This window comes from Microcaecilia unicolor, chromosome 1 (assembly GCF_901765095.1).
Source record: "Microcaecilia unicolor chromosome 1, aMicUni1.1, whole genome shotgun sequence".
NCBI lineage: Eukaryota > Metazoa > Chordata > Amphibia > Gymnophiona > Siphonopidae > Microcaecilia > Microcaecilia unicolor.
In genome coordinates this window covers 131,533,106-131,553,918 of record NC_044031.1, presented here as the reverse complement: position 1 = coordinate 131,553,918, position 20,813 = coordinate 131,533,106, and the positions used below count along the sequence as shown (strand labels likewise).

The 20,813-nt window shown below is 43.5% G+C and overlaps 1 protein-coding gene across 1 annotated transcript in view; it reads left to right on the top strand.

The window, feature by feature from the left end:
- Positions 1 to 20,813, top strand: part of FAM133B (family with sequence similarity 133 member B) — a 94,786-nt gene that overhangs the window by 67,501 nt on the left and 6,472 nt on the right. The window contains exons 9-10 of the mRNA XM_030202875.1: positions 7,348 to 7,440; positions 14,995 to 15,045. Of these exons, the coding sequence (XP_030058735.1) occupies positions 7,348 to 7,440; positions 14,995 to 15,045 (144 nt within the window). The remainder of the gene's footprint in view (positions 1 to 7,347; positions 7,441 to 14,994; positions 15,046 to 20,813) is intronic.

Below are 20,813 nucleotides of genomic sequence, written 5' to 3'. Positions count from 1 at the left end.
GTTGGATCTTGCTTTACCATCAAAATTTTGGCCTGTTGCTAGCATTCCTTTGTTTTTTTAAGTTAATGGAATCTTTGGTAGTCTTGAAATTTTCACAATATATTGAAAGACATCAATGTTTGCATAGCAGTCAGTTTGGTTTTAGGAGTCAGCATGGTGCTGAATCTCTCCTTTTAGTTGTGTTAACTATGGTTTGAAAAGTTCTGAGTTGGGGGAAACAGTTGGCATTTTTACAGTTTGATATATCGGGTGCTTTTGACTCTGTTGCACAAGCTTAGCAAGTTGGGTTTGGGAGAATCAGTAATTAGCTTGTTTAAAGGCTTCTTAGAAGACTGTAGTTGTGTTTTGAAGGACGGTATTCATTCTAAAACCTGGAAACTTTCTTACGTGGTGTCCCTCAAGGATCTCCCATGTCTCCATTATTGTTTAATCTTTTTATGTCTGATTTAGGAGCTATTTTGTGACCCGAAGACACATTTTTATTTTCTTACGCTAATGATATTTTTGTTCTGGCACCAGTCTATTCTGACTTATCCTACATATTTTCTGTAATTAGTCAATGTATTACTATTGAGCTTATAGCCATTTATTAAAATTGAATGCAGAAAGACCAATATTTTATGGTTTAGTAACTTTCTGACTGATGTTCCTGCTTCAGTCCAACCATTAAATGGTGCATCATCATTGGTAGCCAGTAACTCAACAGTCTTGGATATTGGGAGTTATTTTGGATTACTCTTTGTATTTTGAATTTCAAGATTTCTCCAGTTCTCTAGAAGCTGCCGAGTGTCTTTAATCAGTGGGGGTACATTAATGGCATAAAGGGGTTGTATGCATAGCTAGTTGCCCACTTCAATGGGAATGTGTAACCCTAAAGAGCCTTAAGAGCCGCTGAGGAAGGTAGCACTTCCAATTTGTGAAGACATAACTTAAAACCCAACATAATCCCCATATTCCGAAAACACTTCCAAGAGGCCAGGTAAGGTGGACTAAGATATATCATCTGTAAAAGCCGCCACCTTGAAACACAAAAGATCCTTGGAATCTGGTAGATGTAGACCAAAGTTCAATGAAAAGTATGGGCTGTTAATCACACTAAGGTAATCTAATACTGCAAAAACTGAAAAACAGCCAAACCCAATCTCAAAGGGTCAAATGTAGTGAATATACACTAATAAATGACAAATGGGAAATACCCTCAGAAACCAAGGTCACTGCCAAGGTCTGACCATCAAGACACTGATATCTATATAAGATTTGTGTGCCTGTGATCTTATCTCTTTCATGGGGTATATTTTTCCCATATCTTGTCAATAGAATTGATTCACAATGAAACCATTACTTCAAAACATTACTGAGCACACAAAAAACTCTCCAAGCAGCAGCATTACTTAAATAAACAAACTTAGCTGTCTCATTGCTGGCTGAATGCCCCACACTTCAAACTGGTGACTTTCAACGGGGCCCAGATCGTTGGATAGCTAGAAATTCATACCCCAAAAATTATGCTAAAGTTGAGTGGTTCCTGACGAAGCCCTGAGGTGGGCAAAACGATCTGTGCCCCGTTGAAAGTCACCAGTTTGAGGTGTGGGGCATTCAGCCAGCAATGAGACAGCTAAGTTTGTTTATTTAAGTAATGCTGCTGCTTGGGGAGTTTTTTTGTGTTCAGTAATGTTTTGAAGTAATGGTTTCATTGTGAATCAATTCTATTGACAAGATATGGGAAAATATACCCCATGAAAGCGATAAGATCACAGGCACACAAATCTTATATAGATATCAGTGTCTTGATGGTCAGACCTTGGCAGTGACCTTGGTTTCTGAGGGTATTTCCCATTTGTCATTTATTAGTGTATATTCACTACATTTGACCCTTTGAGATTCGGTTTGGCTGTTTTTCAGTTTTTGCAGTCTGGTAGATGTCTCACAGAATAAAGAGCAATGGTGAGAGCGGACAGCCTTTTGCCGAGTGCCCCAGTGAATCAAGAAGCTGGCTGACAAAGTACTATTGACCATGAACTGGGCCTGTGCGGACGTATAAAGAGCTCAGATCATAGACTAGAATCGACCATCAATACCATACTTCAAAGATATATATTTTTTTAATCCCAGTGCATCCGGTTAAATGCCTTCTCTGCATTGACGCTGGTTACGGCGGTGACTAACAAGACCACCTTGCCAGTGAAAGGGGGCATTCCCCTAAAAGTCTTACAAAATAAGAAGCTAAAAGGGTCACTGAAACAAGCCTTTAAAGTGACCTCTTTGGGCCTTCAAGCAACAGTGGTCAGCTTGTTCATGACAAGAGCATACCTGAAGTGGCATCAGCAGTCATCAACACAAGACGGATGCAATAACGCCCAGCTGGAATCAAGGTTGGCCTACTTGGCAGATGCTATTTATGACATTACGGGTTGTGGCCCATAACATGCAGTATGTCTTTGGCCGTCACGGCATGTCAGCAACTCTTGTTGTAGCATTGGGCAGTGGATGCAGCATCAAAGTTACGTCTAGTTAAACTGCCCTTTGTGGGCAAGTGGCTATTTGGAGAATATCTCAGTAACTTGGTGAAAGAACTGGGAGAAACCAAGCTCAGCGGTTGCTGGAGGATAAGCCGAACGCCTCTGGTTGTCCATCTTCAGGAGGCTCTCAATTTCAAGACAGTAATACGATCAGACGTTCCGCTTTAAGGCATGCCAATCTTCCTTTCATGTGGACAGGAAATCCTCTTCTCAGAGCGCCCAATGCCTCCAGAGCTTCACAATGATGCGAGCCTGATCCACTTGCCTCTTCCTCCTGTGGGAGAACATCTTCAGGAATTTCGGGAGGAGTGAGCCAAAATCATGTTAGACCCAGTGGGTTCTGGATATTTTTACAGAATATTAAAGTTGGAGTTCTCCTGCCTGGTTGCTCTCCTTTCGTCAAGCAGTCTGCTTGTCGAAAGAGAACCAAGGCGGTCGAGGTTCAGTCCTGTAGATTTCCTTGCTGGTGCTCCAGGTCATTGTTCAGTTTCCCAGTCCGAACAGGAACATGGGAGATATTCTGTGTACATAAGTACATAAGTAATGCCATACTGGGAAAAGACCAAGGGTCCATCGAGCCCAGCATCTTGTCCACGACAGCGGCCAATCCAGGCCAAGGGCACCTGGCAAGCTTCCCAAATGTACAAAACACAAGACGGATGCAATAACGCCCAGCTGTACTTCATTGTCCAAAAAAAAGAAGGCATCTTTTGTCCGGCCTTAAATCTCAAAGGTCTAAACCGCTGCTTTCGAGTATCCTACTTTTGCATGGAGACAGTAAGAACAGTGATAGCCTCAGTGCAAGCAGGAGAATTTCTCACCACCCTCAATGTCAAGGAGGCATACTTGCATATACCTATATGGCTGCCTCATCAGAAGTTTCTACGTTTTGCTGTGCTGGGCTGTCACTTCCAGTTTAGGGCTTTGCCCTGCCCTTTGGTCTTGCCACGGCTCCAAGAACGTTTACCAAAGCTATGGTGATGGTGGTGGCCTTCCTTCGGTACCCGGGAATCCAAGTTTACCTGTATCTTGACAACTGGCTCATTCCTGCGCTGTTCTATTCAGACAGCGTGGTGTCGATGGGCAAAGTTGTCCGTCTTCTGCAGTCATTGGGTTGTGTGATCGATTTTGAGAAGAGTAGACTAACTCCATCTCAGATGCTGGAGTATTTTGACGTTCCATTCGACACAGCTCGGAAGAAGATATTCCTTACAGAGGACAGGAGGTTGAAGCTGGTTCAACAGATTCATCTTCTCCTCAGTCAAAGGAGGCCCAGGGTCTGGGGCTACATCCAGGTACTGGGATCAGTGATGGCGGGGATGGAAATGGTGCCATGGGCAGGGGCTCATATACGGCCATTACAGGAATCTCTTCTCAGCCGCTGGTCTCTGGTGTCGCCATAAGTATGACCTTCATCTTCCTTGGATGCTGGTTGCCAAACAGAATATGCAGTGGTGGTGGCCGCCCAGGAATTTGACCGTCAGAGCTCCTGTTCTGATAGCACAATGTGAGGTGTTGACAAAGGACACTAGCAAGCCTGATCGGGGAGCTCATTACAAGTTCCATCTGGCCACGGCACCTGTCTTACATGACTTTGCTCCCTTTCTGGCGGAATCCTTGTCTGTGTTTTCTCTGACAACGTGAGAGAGATGGCTTATATCCGCAAGCAAACCAGGACCCATAGTTGGCTGGAGAAAAATCTTCTGCTTGTCGGCAGCTCACATCATGGTGTCCTTGAATGTGGAGGCGGACTGTTTCTGCTGATAGTGGACCGATGGAGTTCTCCGCTTATGGACTTGATGGCAATAAAAAGGAAGGCCAAAATGCCCAAGTTCTTCAGCCGTTGGAAAGAACTGGGCTCGATGCCCTACTGCAGCCGGAGACACATCTACTGTATATCTTCCCTCCTTTGCCCATGGTAGGCCATGTGTTGAAAAGGATCGCATTGCACCAGGGTCGAACAATTCTCGGAGCTCCGGATTGGCTGCGGAGGCCGTGGTACGCAGAACTGGTTTGACTGCTGGACAGGTGCCCTCTCTGTCTTCTGGACATACACGGCCTACTGAAGCAAGGTCCAGTGATCATGAAGGGTCCATACTCCTTTTGTTTTGCAGCTTGGCCATTGAAAGGGATCAGTTTAGATGAAAACGTTCCTATGATTGGGTTATTGCTACCTTGCTTCAGATTTCTAAACGCTCTACATCCATGATGTATGTCAGGGGTGGAGAACATTCGAGGGCTGGTGTTCTGAGCATTGGCTTTCTCCTTTCTGTGCTCAGGTCACACACATCCTACTGTTTCTCCATGTAGGTCTTCAGAAAGGATTGGTGTTGGGTTCTCTAAAAGTTTAGGTTGTGGCTTTGGCCTGTTTTAGGGGCTGATTACAGAAGACTTGTCTTGCGGCTCATCTGGATATCGTTTGATTCTTGCAGGGAGCAGGCCATTTGTTGCCTCCCTTTCATACGCTGTGTCCAGAGTGGAACCCTAACTTAATCCTTCAGGCTCTTCAGAAGCCTTCTTTTGAGCCACTCCAGAAAGCCACCTTGACAGATCTTGGCTAGAGACAGCATTTTTGCTGGCTGTGGCGTCAGCAAGTAAGGTTTCTTAGCTTCAGGCTCTCTCTTGTCGGGATCCCTTTCTTTGCTTTTTGGAGGCGGGGGTTTCCCTGCACACGGTTCCTTCCTTTCTTTTGAAAGTGCTGTCTGCATTTCATCTCAACCAATCTGTGGCGCTTAGGTCCTTTCACAGAGAGGAAAAAAAGAGGCTCGGTGTTCTTCCTTGAAGTGTTTCGATGTGCGTAGAGTCCTCATTAGATATCTGGAAGTAAAAAATGAGTTTTGCAAATCAGACAGATTGTTTGTGCTTTTTGGCAAACAGAGGCCTGACCTCATGGCTTCCAAGCCCACAGTTGCTAGATGGCTGAAGAAGACTATCGAGTCAGCTTATTTGCTTGCGGGGAAGCAGGCTCCTCAGGCCTTGCAGGAAGTCAAATATGTTAGCGTTTAACTTTAAAAAAGGAAGCTATGCTAAAATGAGAAGAACGGTTAAAAAAAAGCCTTTCCTTTCCTCCATTATAGACCTTGTGGCTATCACTGAAACAATATTGGAGATTTTGTTGCCAAGCCTGGCTATCCCTGGTGATCTGGTGCTTTTTAATTAGCTGTCTTCCTTCCAAGCCAATAAACAAGGATTAGATTGCTATAGAGTCACTGTTTGGAGTGGGAGGGAGGGATAGACAAACTTATAAAGGGAAATAGGTCCATGGAGCTAACTGGTTAAGTAGCCATTCAGTCTAGTGATCTTAACTTATTTTCAGTATTTTCAAGTATTTCCAAAGGTGTCTGTTCAAGAGGGAACTGGAGAATGTTATTTTTGTTTCAGCTTCAAAGTTTAATCTCACAGCAAGAGTTAGCTTGTGATAATGTTGTTAACATATATATAGTGCCTTGTGTTAGTGGTTTTAGTGCATGCTAGCTATTAGTAAATTACTTCAATAATAAATACCATTTCCGATTCTACTTACGTTAGCAGATAGGACAGTCAGACTGTTTCTGTTCCAGAGTCTGGGCCCATATATCAAAATGTTATATTCCCTTTGAGAGCACTCAGTTTAAGGTGAATGCATATTTGTTTGAGACTCAGTTTGTTAGACCTTTATGCTGGTGGATGATGTGGACCATTTAGACCATATCTGGTAGGGTTGCCCCAAAATGTGTCTCAGTGAAAAAGGAAAACTGTAATAGAACTCAGTAATGCCACTCTCAAGTTAATTTTTGCTGGAACTTGGGGATTCTGAATAGAATTAGTTATTCGGAAATTTACTATCAGCAGCTAAAAATGTGATGGCTAGCATCTGGATCCCACTGGTTTGTTGCATGGACAGTGGTGTAGTCACCGATGGGCCTGGGTGGACACAGGCCCACCCATTTTGAGCTCAGGCCCACCCAGCAGTGGTACAGTTTGTGGCTGGCGGGGTTCCTCCAAGCCCTGCCAGCTGAAGACTCCTGGCAGTCTGGCATCTGTTAACTTTCTCCTCCAATTCCCCCAGTACCTTCAGTGCTGGGCCGGCAGTGAGCTGCAACTCATACTGGCTGCTTGAGCTGTCCTCATCCTTCCCTCTGGTGCAGCAATCCTGTTCATGAGACCAGGAAGTTGTGTCAGAGGGAAGGCTCAGGGCCGACACAAGAAGCCAGTATGAGTCGCTCTCTGCCGGCCCAGCCCTAGAAGATTTAATAGGTACCGGGAGATTGGGGGAGTGAAGTTAAGAGATGCCATATCGCCTGGGAAGGAGTGGGTTCCCGTGCCCACCTGCTTGGGGCTCAAGCCCGCCCAAACTTGGATGTCTGGCTAAGCCTCTGTTATGGGGTCAGAAAGATCTGGGTGATAAGCTTACCTGGAACCTTGTGAATGAATGTTTTTATGCAGTATGGGATTTATATTTCTTTTAAGACCACTCTACTTCATTTCCTGCAGCAGCGAAGGGATAGGTTCTGCAGCAAGAATTAAATTTCAAAGTTGCTTTTATCCTCAGTGTATACTTGTCTGACCTTTCTGTTGCATGTGCAGCTTCAGACAGTCTTGCATAATTTACCAGTATTTACATTTTTGGTGCATTTTAAATTTATGTTCATGGAATTCCCTCTTTAAGTACAGATTAACATGAATTACTACTTCCTTTTCACATTACCAAGAATTAAATTACAAACTCATATTCATTTCAGCTTTTTAGTGAGTCTGAGTTAACAATCAAGTGCTGATCGCATGGCTGTCAGCTGGTACTTGGAGTGTATACATACACTGATTGTATGTTCATTTCTATTTTGTACAGGATAAGAAAAGTCTGAACAGGAAAAGAAAGAAGCTTGATCATGGAGACAGACATTCCTCTTCTGAATCAGAATCAGAATCTGACACTGAGGAGGTCAGTGGAAGCATTGAGCTTGTGAACACTGTAACAGACTATTACAAAGTCTGACATCTTTGCCCTCATATTAGATTAAATCCCCAAATGTTCCCAACTTTCCAATATTCTTTTCTTATGCCTGTTTATGTAATTTAAGTTTTCTAAAATAACAACTTTGATTTTGGTGCCCTTTGTCTTTAAAAATAATAAAATTCCTGAAGTGGAGCTTAAAGGATCTGTCAGAAAGTTGTTCAGCAGAAAGAGACACTCTAGGTTTCATTCTAGTCTCCTGCTGGCATATTTGTTTAGTCTGAAGGAATCGTAGGGAAAATTGCACCATAATATTAATATTAATTTTATTTTATATTTTATTTGGATTTAACTCAACACCTTTCTCATTAGTAGCTCAGGATGAGTTACATTCAGATACAGTAGGTATTTCCTTGTTCCCAGTAAGTTTACAATCTAACCCCCCTGTTTACTAAGCTTCAATAGCAGCTGCCGGTGCGGATTCACTTTGAATTTTTGTCTAAATTATTTATTTCTAATTTGAGATCCCTTGTTCTGTATTTGGTGAGGATGTGTTGATCAAGTTTCTACAGTGCTATAATCTGCCTTCTCAGATAAGTGAACTGTTCGCTGTTTTGTTGTCTTTAAAAAAAAAAAAAAAAAAAAAGGTTTGGTGCAGAAGTGCATTTTTTATGTAAAAGATAACCTAAGACATTGGATGCAAATGATTAAGAACAAATTGGAGAGCTTCGGATCTAGAATAGCTGTGCAATATAGGAGATCCAATAGTTTATTTTAGAGCCATATATGATATCTTGATTCATTGTGTTTGGTTAGTAAACATTTTGATATTATTGCCACATAGTGTGCACTCCTGTACCCTTTGTGGTATGATAGTAATGGCAGGTGGGGAAATAGGAGTGGAGGCAGGGAGGGGGGGGGGGGTCCTCCTTTATTTTCTGACCTGGGCTGTAGCACAGCTAACATCGGTCCTGACCCTTGCTATATAGCTCGTGGGGAACCCTAAGTACCCCAGTTGTAGAATTCATCCAAAGACTGCCAGAACTCTCTTCTTCGAAGCTCTGCAGTTGACAACAACATCCTTGAGCCACCGACAGCTAAACGTGCATGGGGTGCCGGCATCAGTGGCTTAGGGACATTGCTGCTGCCTCCCAAGCTTGGTAAAAGGGTATTGTAGCCACCTTCAGAGAAAGTGTAATTTATATTTTGAGGTGGAGGTAGGGCAGGGCACAGAGAATTTTGTCAGGGCCGTGCCAACCCAGTAAGCGGGGTAAGCACCGCAGGGGGGCACCTGCTTTCAAGGGTGCTGCGGCGCTGCCGGCGAGTTGTATTTAAAAATTAAAAAAATAAACGGCGCATGCGCTGCTGCCTTCCCTTCCCGCGCAGAGTCCGATGCAACAGCTGACTCCGAGTCCAAGCCTGCCCTGCGCCGCTGCCAGACCGACGAGACGAGTCAGTGACTGCCGTGCCTGCAACCTGCCCTGCTGCTGCTAACATACTGCTGTGCAGCAGGCGGAGGTGAAGCCCCCAGTCACTTAGCTCATCTCATTCAGGAATATTTTTCTTATTTAGTTTGCGTGTGCGCGCGCGCGCCTGTTGTCCTAGTCAAGAAAAGGCGAGGGCAGCCGGAGACTTCGGCCTGTAAACTTTCCTGAGTGTTTTTGAGCCACTTGGTCTTCTGCAGCAATGGGATTACAAACCTGGGGCATCTCCTTACTGCTCCTGGCACTGGACGTGTACTCCTGAGCAAAAGGGGCGAAGCTTCAACCTCATATGTAAGTATTAAAGCAACAAACACATACTCACGACTGTCCGTTTGTTTTGCGTCGGACGCTAAAGTGCTTGCAAAAGTGCAAAGGCTCAAGGTAAATGTTGCACTTTGTTTAAAAGTGTCCCGGCACCTTAACCAATGCCGCCCCCGTCCCTGTCTTCTGTCATGGTTCTAGTTTTAGAATGATTGAACTGGACTGGTTCTACCCTGCAATCCATTGTCTGCTTTTAATTTGAACTGCTATCAGTGATCCTCACCCCCCTTATCCTTCTGTCAAGGGGCAGAGAAGCTGCCCATTCCTTGGAAAGGATGGCTGCAGATTGATAAAAGCAGCATCTTTGCTTGTGACTTTAGTGAGAGAGGCGCTGTCACGACAAGGTCCGGTTTACTTGAATTATGAGGGACCGTTCTGCAAATATTTGCGGGGAAGATTAACAAGGCCTCCCCTCCCTCCAGCCGGAATTTTTTTCTAACCCACAGTAAAGTGATAATAGCTGCAAATCATTGGGTGAGTGGTTCTCAGGTGGAGCTGAATATAAGTATTTAAACATAATTGTGTTGGCGAGTGAACCCTACAGAACCGTTGTGATCCATCTGCACTGATCATATTTAATTCCTTACAAACGGTAGTTTTGAAAAGACTGGTGCTCTACCGCCACTGGCTGAACAGCAACAAAATGTCAAAACACATGGCCTAGGGTAGCAGCTGTTTGATTACATTTAGGACACCCAGAGTCTGGCCATAAAGTAGCTTTATAAGTACAGTGAGGTGACACAGCATCTTATACTGTGTTTCTCAGTGTAGAACACTTTAAGGGGTTTTCGCATATATATAGAAAAACTGTGTTTAAGTTGTTCCACAGAAATTGGTATGTGAAAATTGAGTTCCCATTTACAACAAAGGGTAGCCCAATTATATGGCAAAAGCGATCCAGCAAGGATTGATGATGAAAGTGCAGAGGGACACGGACCTGCGCCTCTAGAGACAGATGTCTTTTAATTGTTCAGACTTGTCCATGTCCAATGCAGCGGTGCGTGGAATTGAAGAGACATAATGGCATAACTGTAAGTAAGCAAAAGTGTCACAAGGCTGAAGTTGAAATTCCTCTGAAAGCATTGCAAGACTCTTCAAATGTCCAGTATCTGTAAGCACATGCCAAACATAAAATAAAGGTGGGTAAAAGCCAGCATTGAAATGTAGGAGAGGTGGAGCCGGGCTCAAAATTACCATTGCCAGACAGAGCCAACAAAGAAGTGACATCTGCAGGCATACCATGACACTGCAAAGCGATTGCCAGGTCTGTCGCAAGGGCCTATAATAGGACAAGTGGTCTGAAGCGACAGTCCTTGGCATCAAATGATGAACCGGTGAAAATTCTGTCTCCACAAGAGTATATGAATAGCAACAGGTATCCCGGAACCAAAAGTTTATATGGCATATTTGACAGGCCACAGCAAAGCGCCTAAGGTCTAAACGGCCACCCTTCTCCCATGGAATAGAAACAGAGTAGGGTAATTGTGCCCACTTACCCGCCCATAAATAATTGTCTTTAGAGAGTTGCTGAACTTGACGAGAGGTAAGGAGAAACAGCAACATTTGAAAAATGTAAAGCCAACAAGGGATAATCATCATATGGTACAGTGCTACTTTCCCCATTAATGACAAAAGGTAGGTGGCCCACATGCGCAGCTTGATTTTTGTTTTCTTCCATACTCTTTCTACAGTTCTTAGGTCTTTCCTTACTTGTTTCAGTGCTGGTGTAATCCAACAGCAGATCTCTCTCGAGCTCTTAACTTTTACCGTCTTTTTTTGGTGCTATCTGATCTAAGGCATCTGTTAATGATTTGGTCCATTGATTGACTATACGGTTTTGACTGTTACCTATATCGACTGATAATTTATCTGTCATACAAGCTTTGAGGTCTGCCAATTCAAATTTGGACCTTGTTTGCAGTGTGTTGATTTCTCTTTTTTTTTTTCCCTTTATGTCTTTCATTGAGAATTCAAAAATTACTAAAGTGTGGTTGGACCATGCAATTTCTTGGATAACCAGTGATACAATCATGGACGGAAGTAATGTTGGTGATACATATACTAGGTCTAGCATATGTCTTGCTGCATGTGTAGGGTCTTTCACAATTTGTCTAAATTGAAATTGTTCTAATATTAGCTTCCATGCCCTTTGTTGTGGCGACAACTCATCTACAGATATAGATTGAACGTTAGATATATAAACTGAAAGGTTCATTAAGCCACAGAGGAGAGGGGCAGTCAGTGGACAGTATAATGTCCTCTGCAGTGGAAATGTATCTTGAGTTAGTAAGTGATGCAATGCAATGGTGACAAAGCAGTGGAGCATTAACAGATCAGGAATGTTATCCAGCACAGAGAATAATGCCTGTGGTCCTCAAACTCAAGTGCATTAATAAGTAATACAATACTTAGTAACAAGGCTGTGGTGCTTTAGTGAATGAAGAAAAGTTGTCAAGCACAAACAAAAAAAACTATGCCTGTAGCCATGATATCTAAACATAGGAGCAGACATATTATACATAGGAGTATGGTCAGGGTGAAAAATATCATAGTGTGTTAGCAAGATAATCTAGTATTATCCTGGTTATCCTCGGAGCATTACTTCGGTGGTATCCTGGTCATCTACAGCTTATGGACTGCGCAAGGTAGTAGAGGCAAGTTAGCTCATTTGGCGCTTTAGGCCGTTTTGGGGGAAATCGCCATCTTTGGCATTAAGCAGGGTGTATGGAGGGATCAAAGGTAGTACATCAAGAGTTGATGCCGCAACTAACCCTGACAGCCAGGAAGAGTGGCGCGAGGAGAAGAAATCCCTCAGCATCTGTAGGCAGGAGAACATTCGTGTTTTCAGACCTCCATGCTTGGTCTTACACCTCGGAGCAGGGTGTCAGCACCGCAAGCGCCACATGGTCTACAGCTCAGAGTCTCTCCCCAAGGTGCAGGAATAACCACCTTTAACAGCACACCAACTCAGTGGTTTTTGCCACAGCGGTTAACCATGTAGAAAACAAAGTTAAATTTAATCTCTGATGTGTCTTGAGGAGGACTTGGAAGACTGTTGTCTGATGGGTTACAGCCCATCAACGTCAGGAGCCACCACATAGGATGTGCTTGGTTGCCCTCACCTTCCTTGTAGTTCAGTCTTCTCACCGAGCCCCTGGGTCATTGGTGCCTGACTGGACCGTGCCATGGGGAAGATCCTGGTCTTCAATAATGTGTCCGAGTCAGGAGAGGCCCATGCATCTGTTCCGGTCTGGGCTGGGGCTCACTTGAGCATGCTGTTGTGGCTCCAAGCAGCCTGGCACTATGCTCTGGGTCTGTTCCAGGAACAGCTCCGACGGGAGCACTAGACTTGGTTCTCAGACGTCAGGTGTTGGCAATGCCGATAGTCTAGAGGCTTGCACAGGAATGGGGTTTGTGGGAATCCTGCAGAACCCATGGGGTTCCTGCTGCGACGGAAGCAGTTCTACGGGGATCCTGTGGGGACAGAAGCAGTTCCTGCGGGGTTCCCCGTGGGGACGGAAACAATTCCTGCGGGGTTCCCGTGGGGACGGAAACAATTCCTGCGAGGTTCCTGTGGAAGTGTACGCTGCACTTCTGCCAGCCTCTCACCTACTGAGTACCAAGTTCTTTGAGTTCTTCCTCCTCCTCCTCGCTTTAACAGCACAGATGCATAAAGTCTCCATTAAGGAAATGGTAGAGACACAAATGGTGACGGAATTCAAAAAGGCATGGGATGAACTAGGCTGATACCGGGCAGACTTGTATGGTCTGTGTCTCATATATGGCAGTCTGGTTTAGGATGGGCTGGAAAGGGCTTAGACAGCAACTTTAGTGGCTGGAACATGAGGACAGTGCTGGTTAGACGTTTACAGTCTGTGTCCCGCAAATGAGAAGACAAATAGGCTGGAGTGGGCTTTGACGACAACTCCAGCAGTTGGAACATAAGGCTAGGCCCCGGCGGACCTCTGTGGTCTATGGCCCAGAAACACCAAAGAAAGACCATAATCAAGTATATAATATCACGTTCATTGTTGATTTAATTATGAATTGATAATGAGTGTGACTATTGGGCAGACTGGATGGACCGTTCATGTTTTTATCTGCCATCACTTACTATATTACTGTTAATCTTCTCTGCTCCCGGGCTGATGCACAGACCTCAGCTCTGACACAGGCACAGTGTTATAGATTATGGGGATTTCGTGCTCAACTTGTGCACCAAGAATATCACCTGACCTACTGGCACGTCCATGTGTCAACCTGTCAGCACACAGTGCCAGTGAATCAGAGACAAGTCTGCACACCAGAGTGTTCCAAGTTCCGTTCCTTCCTTGCCTGCAGTGCTGCAGCTCGAACCCAGAGAGAAACTGAGAGAGCCGACTGGAATTTTATTTTTTATGTACCATTAAATTCTTGTGGGAGTGAGTGGGGATAGGTTAAATTCTTGTGGGGATGGGTAAGATTACAGTAGGGACAGGTGGGGGGGATGGGTAAGATTCCAGCAGGGATGAGCGGGCATGGGTAAGATTTCTGTCGCCGTGCAACTCTCTACGAGAGTCAGGTCCAGGGTGCGCACCGAGTGCTGACCTCTTAGTTGGCCGCTATCTTGTTATTTGGAATAGTAAATCTCCCCAGCCCAACCACATTTTAGTTTAGCATGTTCCGCATCAGTTAGCTTTGTTTCTTGCAAACAAGCTATATCAACGCTTTGCCACTTCAAAGTTGCTAAACTCTTGGCATGCTTTAAAGGGGAAGGCTATACCAGAAACATTCTAAGAAGCTATGCGCATAAGAGAATTACCCATTTTTGGTGTCAAAACCAAAAAGCAAGTGCAGGAGTATATTTGCGGTTCTCACTCTCCCGGAATAATCCCTTATTTTTAACTTTTAACTCACAATCTATATCCCACCTTCCCTGCATCATGCCCTCTATGCTTTTTATAACATCTCCATTTTTATTGCATCATTCTTTCAAAGGTCCCCACATTGAGATTTTAATATTTTGACATTTAAAATCATGACGCTGTGCTCACATTTAGCTGAGTGGGTGAACTCAATCCCTGGGTACCGAAGGACCATACCAAAATGGTCTTCCCACTAATTAGGCAGCAGAAGAGAGGGTCCAAAAGTACACAACTCCGGTAGGCAACACAGAAAAAGCACAAAAGGGCCTCCGAGGTTGGAACAACACAAAAACTTTAATACATAGTAACATAGTAGATGACGGCAGAAAAAGACCTGCACGGTCCATCCAGTCTGCCCAACAAAATAAAAACTCATATGTGCTACTTTTTGTGTATACCTTACCTTGATTTGTATCTGCCATTTTCAGGGCACAGACCGTAGAAGTCTGCCCAGCACTACCCCGCCTCCCACCACCGGCTCTGCCACCCAATCTCGGCTAAGCTTCTGAGGATCCATTCCTTCTGAACAGGATTCCTTGATGTTTATCCCATGCATGTTTGAATTCCATTACGTTTTCATCTCCACCACCTCCCGCGGGAGGGCATTCCAAGTATCCACCACTCTCTCCATGAAAAAAATACTTCGGGTGCTTTTTCTGTGTTGCCTTCTCACTAATTGAAATATAACCCGTAGCTCAGGAGGAGGCATGATAAATGATAAACCTACATTTGCAATAAAATAAGTTTCTACAATATCATACTATCTTGGGACAAGCAGGAAGGTATGTTTATTTGAAATCTTATCCTTACTGGTTTACATGTTATATCTTTAGATTCATATGAAAAAGAAAAAAAGAAGCAGTGAGGAAAGAGAGAAAATCACAGTAAGTATCTTTTCCCTTTCTTTGACTTGCACTAGAAAGTGTTACTGAAGCTGTTGGGAGATGCTCTGTTCATCAGGACCAAACTTATTAGAACACTAGTAAAAAAAGGCCCGTTTCTGACACAAATGAAACGGGCACTAGCAAGGTTTTCCTCGGAGTGTGTATGTTTGAGAGAGTGTATGTGAGAGTGAATGTGCAAGTGTGCGTCTGTGAGAGAGAGAGAGTGAGTCTGGGTGTGAGTGTGTCTGAGAGAGAGAGAGTGAGTCTGGGTGCGAGTGTGTCTGGGAGAGAGAGAGTGAGTCTGGGTGCGAGTGTGTCTGTGAGAATGAGAGTGTGTGCAAGTGCGTATGTGAGAGACAGTGTGAGAGAGAGTGTGTTTCACACAGATACAGTGTGTGCGAGAGAGAGAGAGTGTGTGTGTGAGACACAGATTCTGTGTATCTGAGAGTATGAGACCAAGAGAGTGTGTGAGTGACTGTGTGACACATAGAGAGTGAATGTGATACAGTGTGAGACAGAGTGTGTGAGAGTGAGAGAAAGACATTGACTGTGAGAGAGTGTGTTTGTGATAGAGATACCTCCCCCCCCCCCCCCCCCCGGTGTCTGAGCGTTACTGTGCAGGACACTGAGCTCTGGCTGTGCTTCAAGGAACTGGCCAATCCTATTTAATAGAATGCACCTCCAACATTCTGAAGCCGAGAAACCTCGTGTGGTTGGTCACTTCTGCTTGTGACGAACCCGGTAGTACGTGATGTCAATTCAGGAGATCGATACAGAGAGCAGGAATGCCTCAGCCATGCAGTCAGCTTCATAATGTTGAAGGTGCATTTTATTATATAGGATAAGAACAGCCATATTGGGTGAGACCAATGGTCCATTTAGCTCAGTATCCTGTTTCCAACAGTGGCCAGTCTAGGTCACAAGTCTCTGGCAGAATATCAAATAGTAGCAAGATTCCATGCTACTGATCCCATGGCAAGCAGTGGCTTCCCTCATTTCTGTAGCAGATTATGGACTTTCCTCCAGGTCCCACATACTCCCTCACAGGCTGTCTGCTTCTGATGTACCTGAAAAAGTTGTTATTCTGAGTTTTAAGCCTCTGTGGCAAGTTTCTCTTCATATTCTTTTTTAACCTTCTTTATCTGTGCTTTGCATCTGACTTCCAGTTTCTTCTGCTTCCTTTGGTTTCCATCTTAATCACAACCAACTTCTACTGAGCACAGTGTCGTGAGCCTGCATCTGGACTCTCTGGGGAGGAGATCCTTCATCTTTTTTTTTTTAGCTTTCTACCCCTTCCTGTCTAGTTCTACCATTGCAAAGACAAACCATAGTAAGGGATTCTTGTGAAACTTGTGACCTTTGTGTGTCACTGTTGTGCTATGGACAAGACACTCTGTATAGTTTTACTATGTCCCACTGGACAAGAATAGGAGCAGGGCTCAGAAATTGAACATGGATGTTATAGGACTTTCTGCCCATATCGAGGATGAATGGATCCTCAGAAGCTTAGCCGAAATTGGGTGGCGGAGCAGGTGGGGGAAGAGAGATTGGTGGTTGGGAGGCGAGGGCAGACTTATACGGTCTGTGCCAGAGCCGGTGATGGGAGGCGGGACTGGTGGTTGGGAGGCGGGAAATACTGCTGGGCAGACTTGTACAGTCTGTGCCCTGAAAAAGGCAGGTACAAATCAAGGTAAGGTATACACATATGAGTTTATCTTGTTGGGCAGACTGGATGGACCATGCAGGTCTTTTTCTGCCGTCATCTACTATGTTAATATAAACCTCTTCTTAGATCAGATAGATACTGTATTTAAAATAACTTATATGCTGCCTCTCCTGAACCAAGTAGAACATCTGAGACTATTTACAACAAGAAAACAACATACATACCCCCCCCCACCCCCCCCAAGAAAACAGTCTTTTCAGCCCCATTCTAGGTTCCCACCATCTAATATTACTTAAAATGATCTATTATCTATCCTTAGGAAACAAAAATGCCTTACGGTTTAACAATTTTTTTATTGATGACAGAACCAATAATACAGTCAATGAATATATGGAGAATACAGAAATTCAAAAGGTGTACACACAGTCTCTATAACAACAGACCTATTTAACATATCATCAGTTTTTAATCTATATTCTATAAGTACATTAACTTACTACCCCCCACCTCCCCCCCCCCCCCCCCCCCCGCAGTCCTAGAAAAGACCATTGTCTGGGATCTGGGACTCTGAAGGATCCCAGCCATACCATCCTACTGAATACTAGGCCTCCCCCTCCCTGACCTCCCACCCTGAAGGTTCCAGTGCACTGCGTACTGTCTACCACCTAACTCTGAAAAGGATTCAATATGAGTCTTGTGAGAAATTGTGTATAAATAGTGTTCCCAAATGAGTAGAAATTATTTTTGTTTCTTAGGATGGCCTTGGGCACCGTAGGATTCCCACCCATTAACCCATATAATTTATTGCACCAGTACCAGAAACTGGTGCTTGATCCTCCCATCCAATGATTGAGAATGCATTTGTTCCCCAAGATATATGCCTGTCTTAGGAAGAGGAGCTCCTCCTTTCTCCGGACCCAAATGGAGGCTGCATTGGACAGATCCAACCTCTCGAAGGAAAACAAAAGGGGGTGCCAAGCACTGATCGAATATATCTGACCATTTGTGCCCAGAAAGATTTAATGTGGGGACATTGCCAGAGCCCATGGAGCAATGAGAAAGTGCTAGATTTACATTTAGGACACTGAGGAGAAGACACACAACCCACATAAAACACCTGACGGGAGAAATACACCCTATATACTACCCGGTACTGGCATTCCCGCATCTGTGAACTGCTGCCAGAATCCCTGACAACCCCCCATAATACAAAAATGCCTTAACCAACTTGTAAAACAGTAAGAGGTTTTCCTCCTGATGTACTTCAGCCAGTAAGCTGAAATTGTGGACAGTTCTCCAATAAGGACTTTCTCAACTTCCTTTTCATTCAACCAGCTGTTGAGATAAGATTCAATCTACATATGATATAAAATCAAACTGTTAAAATTGCGGACAAATTTTTGATTTCTAGAAGTTGTATGGTTATGTTGGTTGTTCATATGGTATCCAGGATACCTAAACCCCTAATAAAGCAACTTGCCCAATGTCAGCCAAGGGCCCTTTTCTTAAACCTTTATAAATACTGACAAGGTTTTATATCTTTTTGTACTACTGGCTCCCTCTTTTTCATGGAGAAGGGTGGTAGATACCTAGAATGTCCTCCTGCTTGAGATGGTGGAGATGAAAACAGTAACATTATTCAAAAATGCGTGGGATTAACACAAAGGAATCCTGTTTAGAAGACATGGTTCCAAAGAATCTTAGCGGTGATTAGATGGCAACACCAGTAATTAGGAAGCAAAGGCAGTGCTGGGCAGACTTCTGAGGTCTGTGCCCTGATTGTGGCTGGGCAGATCTGGATGAGCTAGAATGGTGCTTCAATGACAGTTTCAGAAGTTGGAGAACAAGGGCCGTGCTGGGCAGACTTCTACGGTCTATGCCCTGAAAATGGCAAGGACAAATCAAGATCAAGTATACATATGTAGTATCACATCATACCTTATGCTATGAGTTTATCGTGTTGGGCAGATTGGATGGACAATAAAGTTTTTATCTGCTGTTATCTACTATTTTACATCCCCAATTCTACAGATATAATTAATGTTGGCAAATCTGCCTTGGTCCTTTTACAGGTACAGTGTTGGTCACTATAGATAAATTGAATGCCTATATGTTCACATCCCACAGGAAAAGGTAATTTCAGATCACTTTTAAATCTGCAGTTTGATAAATAATGTATTTATTAGAACTAAAAGCCATCCATTCAAAATTCGGCCACCAATAAGGACATCACTCTCAATGTATTATTCCAAGGCTTGTTGTGTAGGTCAGTTAATAGAAACAAAGACAGCAAAATACAAGAGTAAATTTTGGTTGCATGTATACAAAAGAGGAAAACATTAAGGAAATGAAAAACCCATTTGATGTAACAAGCTTTTTATTAGCCTGAAAAAAATAATCATTTCCATTTGTAAACACTTTGGGGGGAAGGAGGGATATAAAATATTCCCCGTCATTCCTTTTTTTTAGGAGACCATAAAAAAAGACTAAACAGGAAACAAACAGTCTAGGTTTATTTAAAACTTGAGATATAAAGACCCAACATAGCCATGCTTTGCCAAAATGGCTGCATCAGTATGCGGCTGCAGCTAAGAAAGCAAATAGAATGTTAGGTATTATTTATTTATAGTACATTTCTACCCCACATTTTCCCACACATGCAGGCACAATGTGGCTTATATAGGATAATTAAAAATGACAATGCAATAAGAGAAAATGGTAAGAGACAAGAATAGGCAAGGAAGGGGGCATAACAGATGCAGGGGTAAGAAAGTGGGACTGTTGATCGGTAAGAGAGGAAAGGAATGGAAAACAAAAATGAGGATGTTATAATGCCTTTGTGTCGCTCCATGGTGCGACCGTACCTTGAATATTGTGTTCATTTCTGGTCACCGCATCTCAAAAGATATAGTGGAATTAGAAAAGGTACAGAGAAGGGCAACAAAAATGATAAAGGGGATGGGATGAGCTCCCTATGAGGAAAGGCTAGCGGCTAGGGCTCTTCAGCTTGGAGAAAAGACGACTGAGGGGTGATATGATAGAGGTCTATAAAATAATGAGTGGAGTTGAATGGGTAGACGTGAATCGCTTGTTTTACTCTTTCCAAAAATACTAGGATTAGGGGGCATGCAATGAAGCTACAAAATAGTAAATTTAAAATGACTCTGAGAAAATATTTCTTTACTCAACATGTAATTAAACTCTGGAATTTGTTGCCGGATAATGTAGTAAATTCAGTTAGCTTAGTGGGGTTTAAAAAAAAGGTTTGGATGGCTTCCTAAAGGAAAGTCCATAGACCATTATTAAAATGGACTTGGGGAAACTCCACTGCTTATTTCTGGGATAACCAGCATAAAATGTATTGTACTGTTTTGGGATATTGCCAGGTACTTGTGATCTGAATTGGCCACTGTTGAAAACAGGATGCTGGGCGTGATGGACCTTTTGTCCGTCCCAGTATGGCAATATTTCTGTACTTAAGTATTTATGTAACATGCGCTGTTAAAATGGGCATAAAGATAAAAATTACATAAATAAAATTAGAAATACCATTATTAGAACATAAGAATATCCATACTGGGTCAGACGAATGGTCCATATAACCCAGTATCCTGTTTCCAGCAGTGGCCAGTACCTGGTAAAATTCCATGCTGCTGATCTCGGGGCAAGCAGTGGCTTCCTTCATTTCTGTCTCAATAGCAGACTATGGACTTTTCTTCCAGGAACTTGTCCGAAACTGTTTTAAACCGATATGCTAACTGCTGTAATCACATCCTCTGGTAATGAGTTCCAGAGCTTAACTATTTGTTGAGTGAAAAAAGATTTCCTCCTATTTGTTTTAAAACTATTTCCATGTAACTTCATAGAGTGTTTCCTAGTCTTTGTACTTTTTGAAAGAGTAAATCGATTCACATTCTACACCACTCAGGATTTTGTAGCCCTCAGAAATATCTCCCCTCAGCCATGTGTTTTCCAAGCTGAAGAGCCCTAACCTCTTCAGCCTTTCCTCATATGACAGCCTCTTCTAATTCCACTATATCTTTTTTGGGTATCAGTTTCCACCCACAAATTTCCCCCGAGACAATTCCTCCCCAAGGACTCC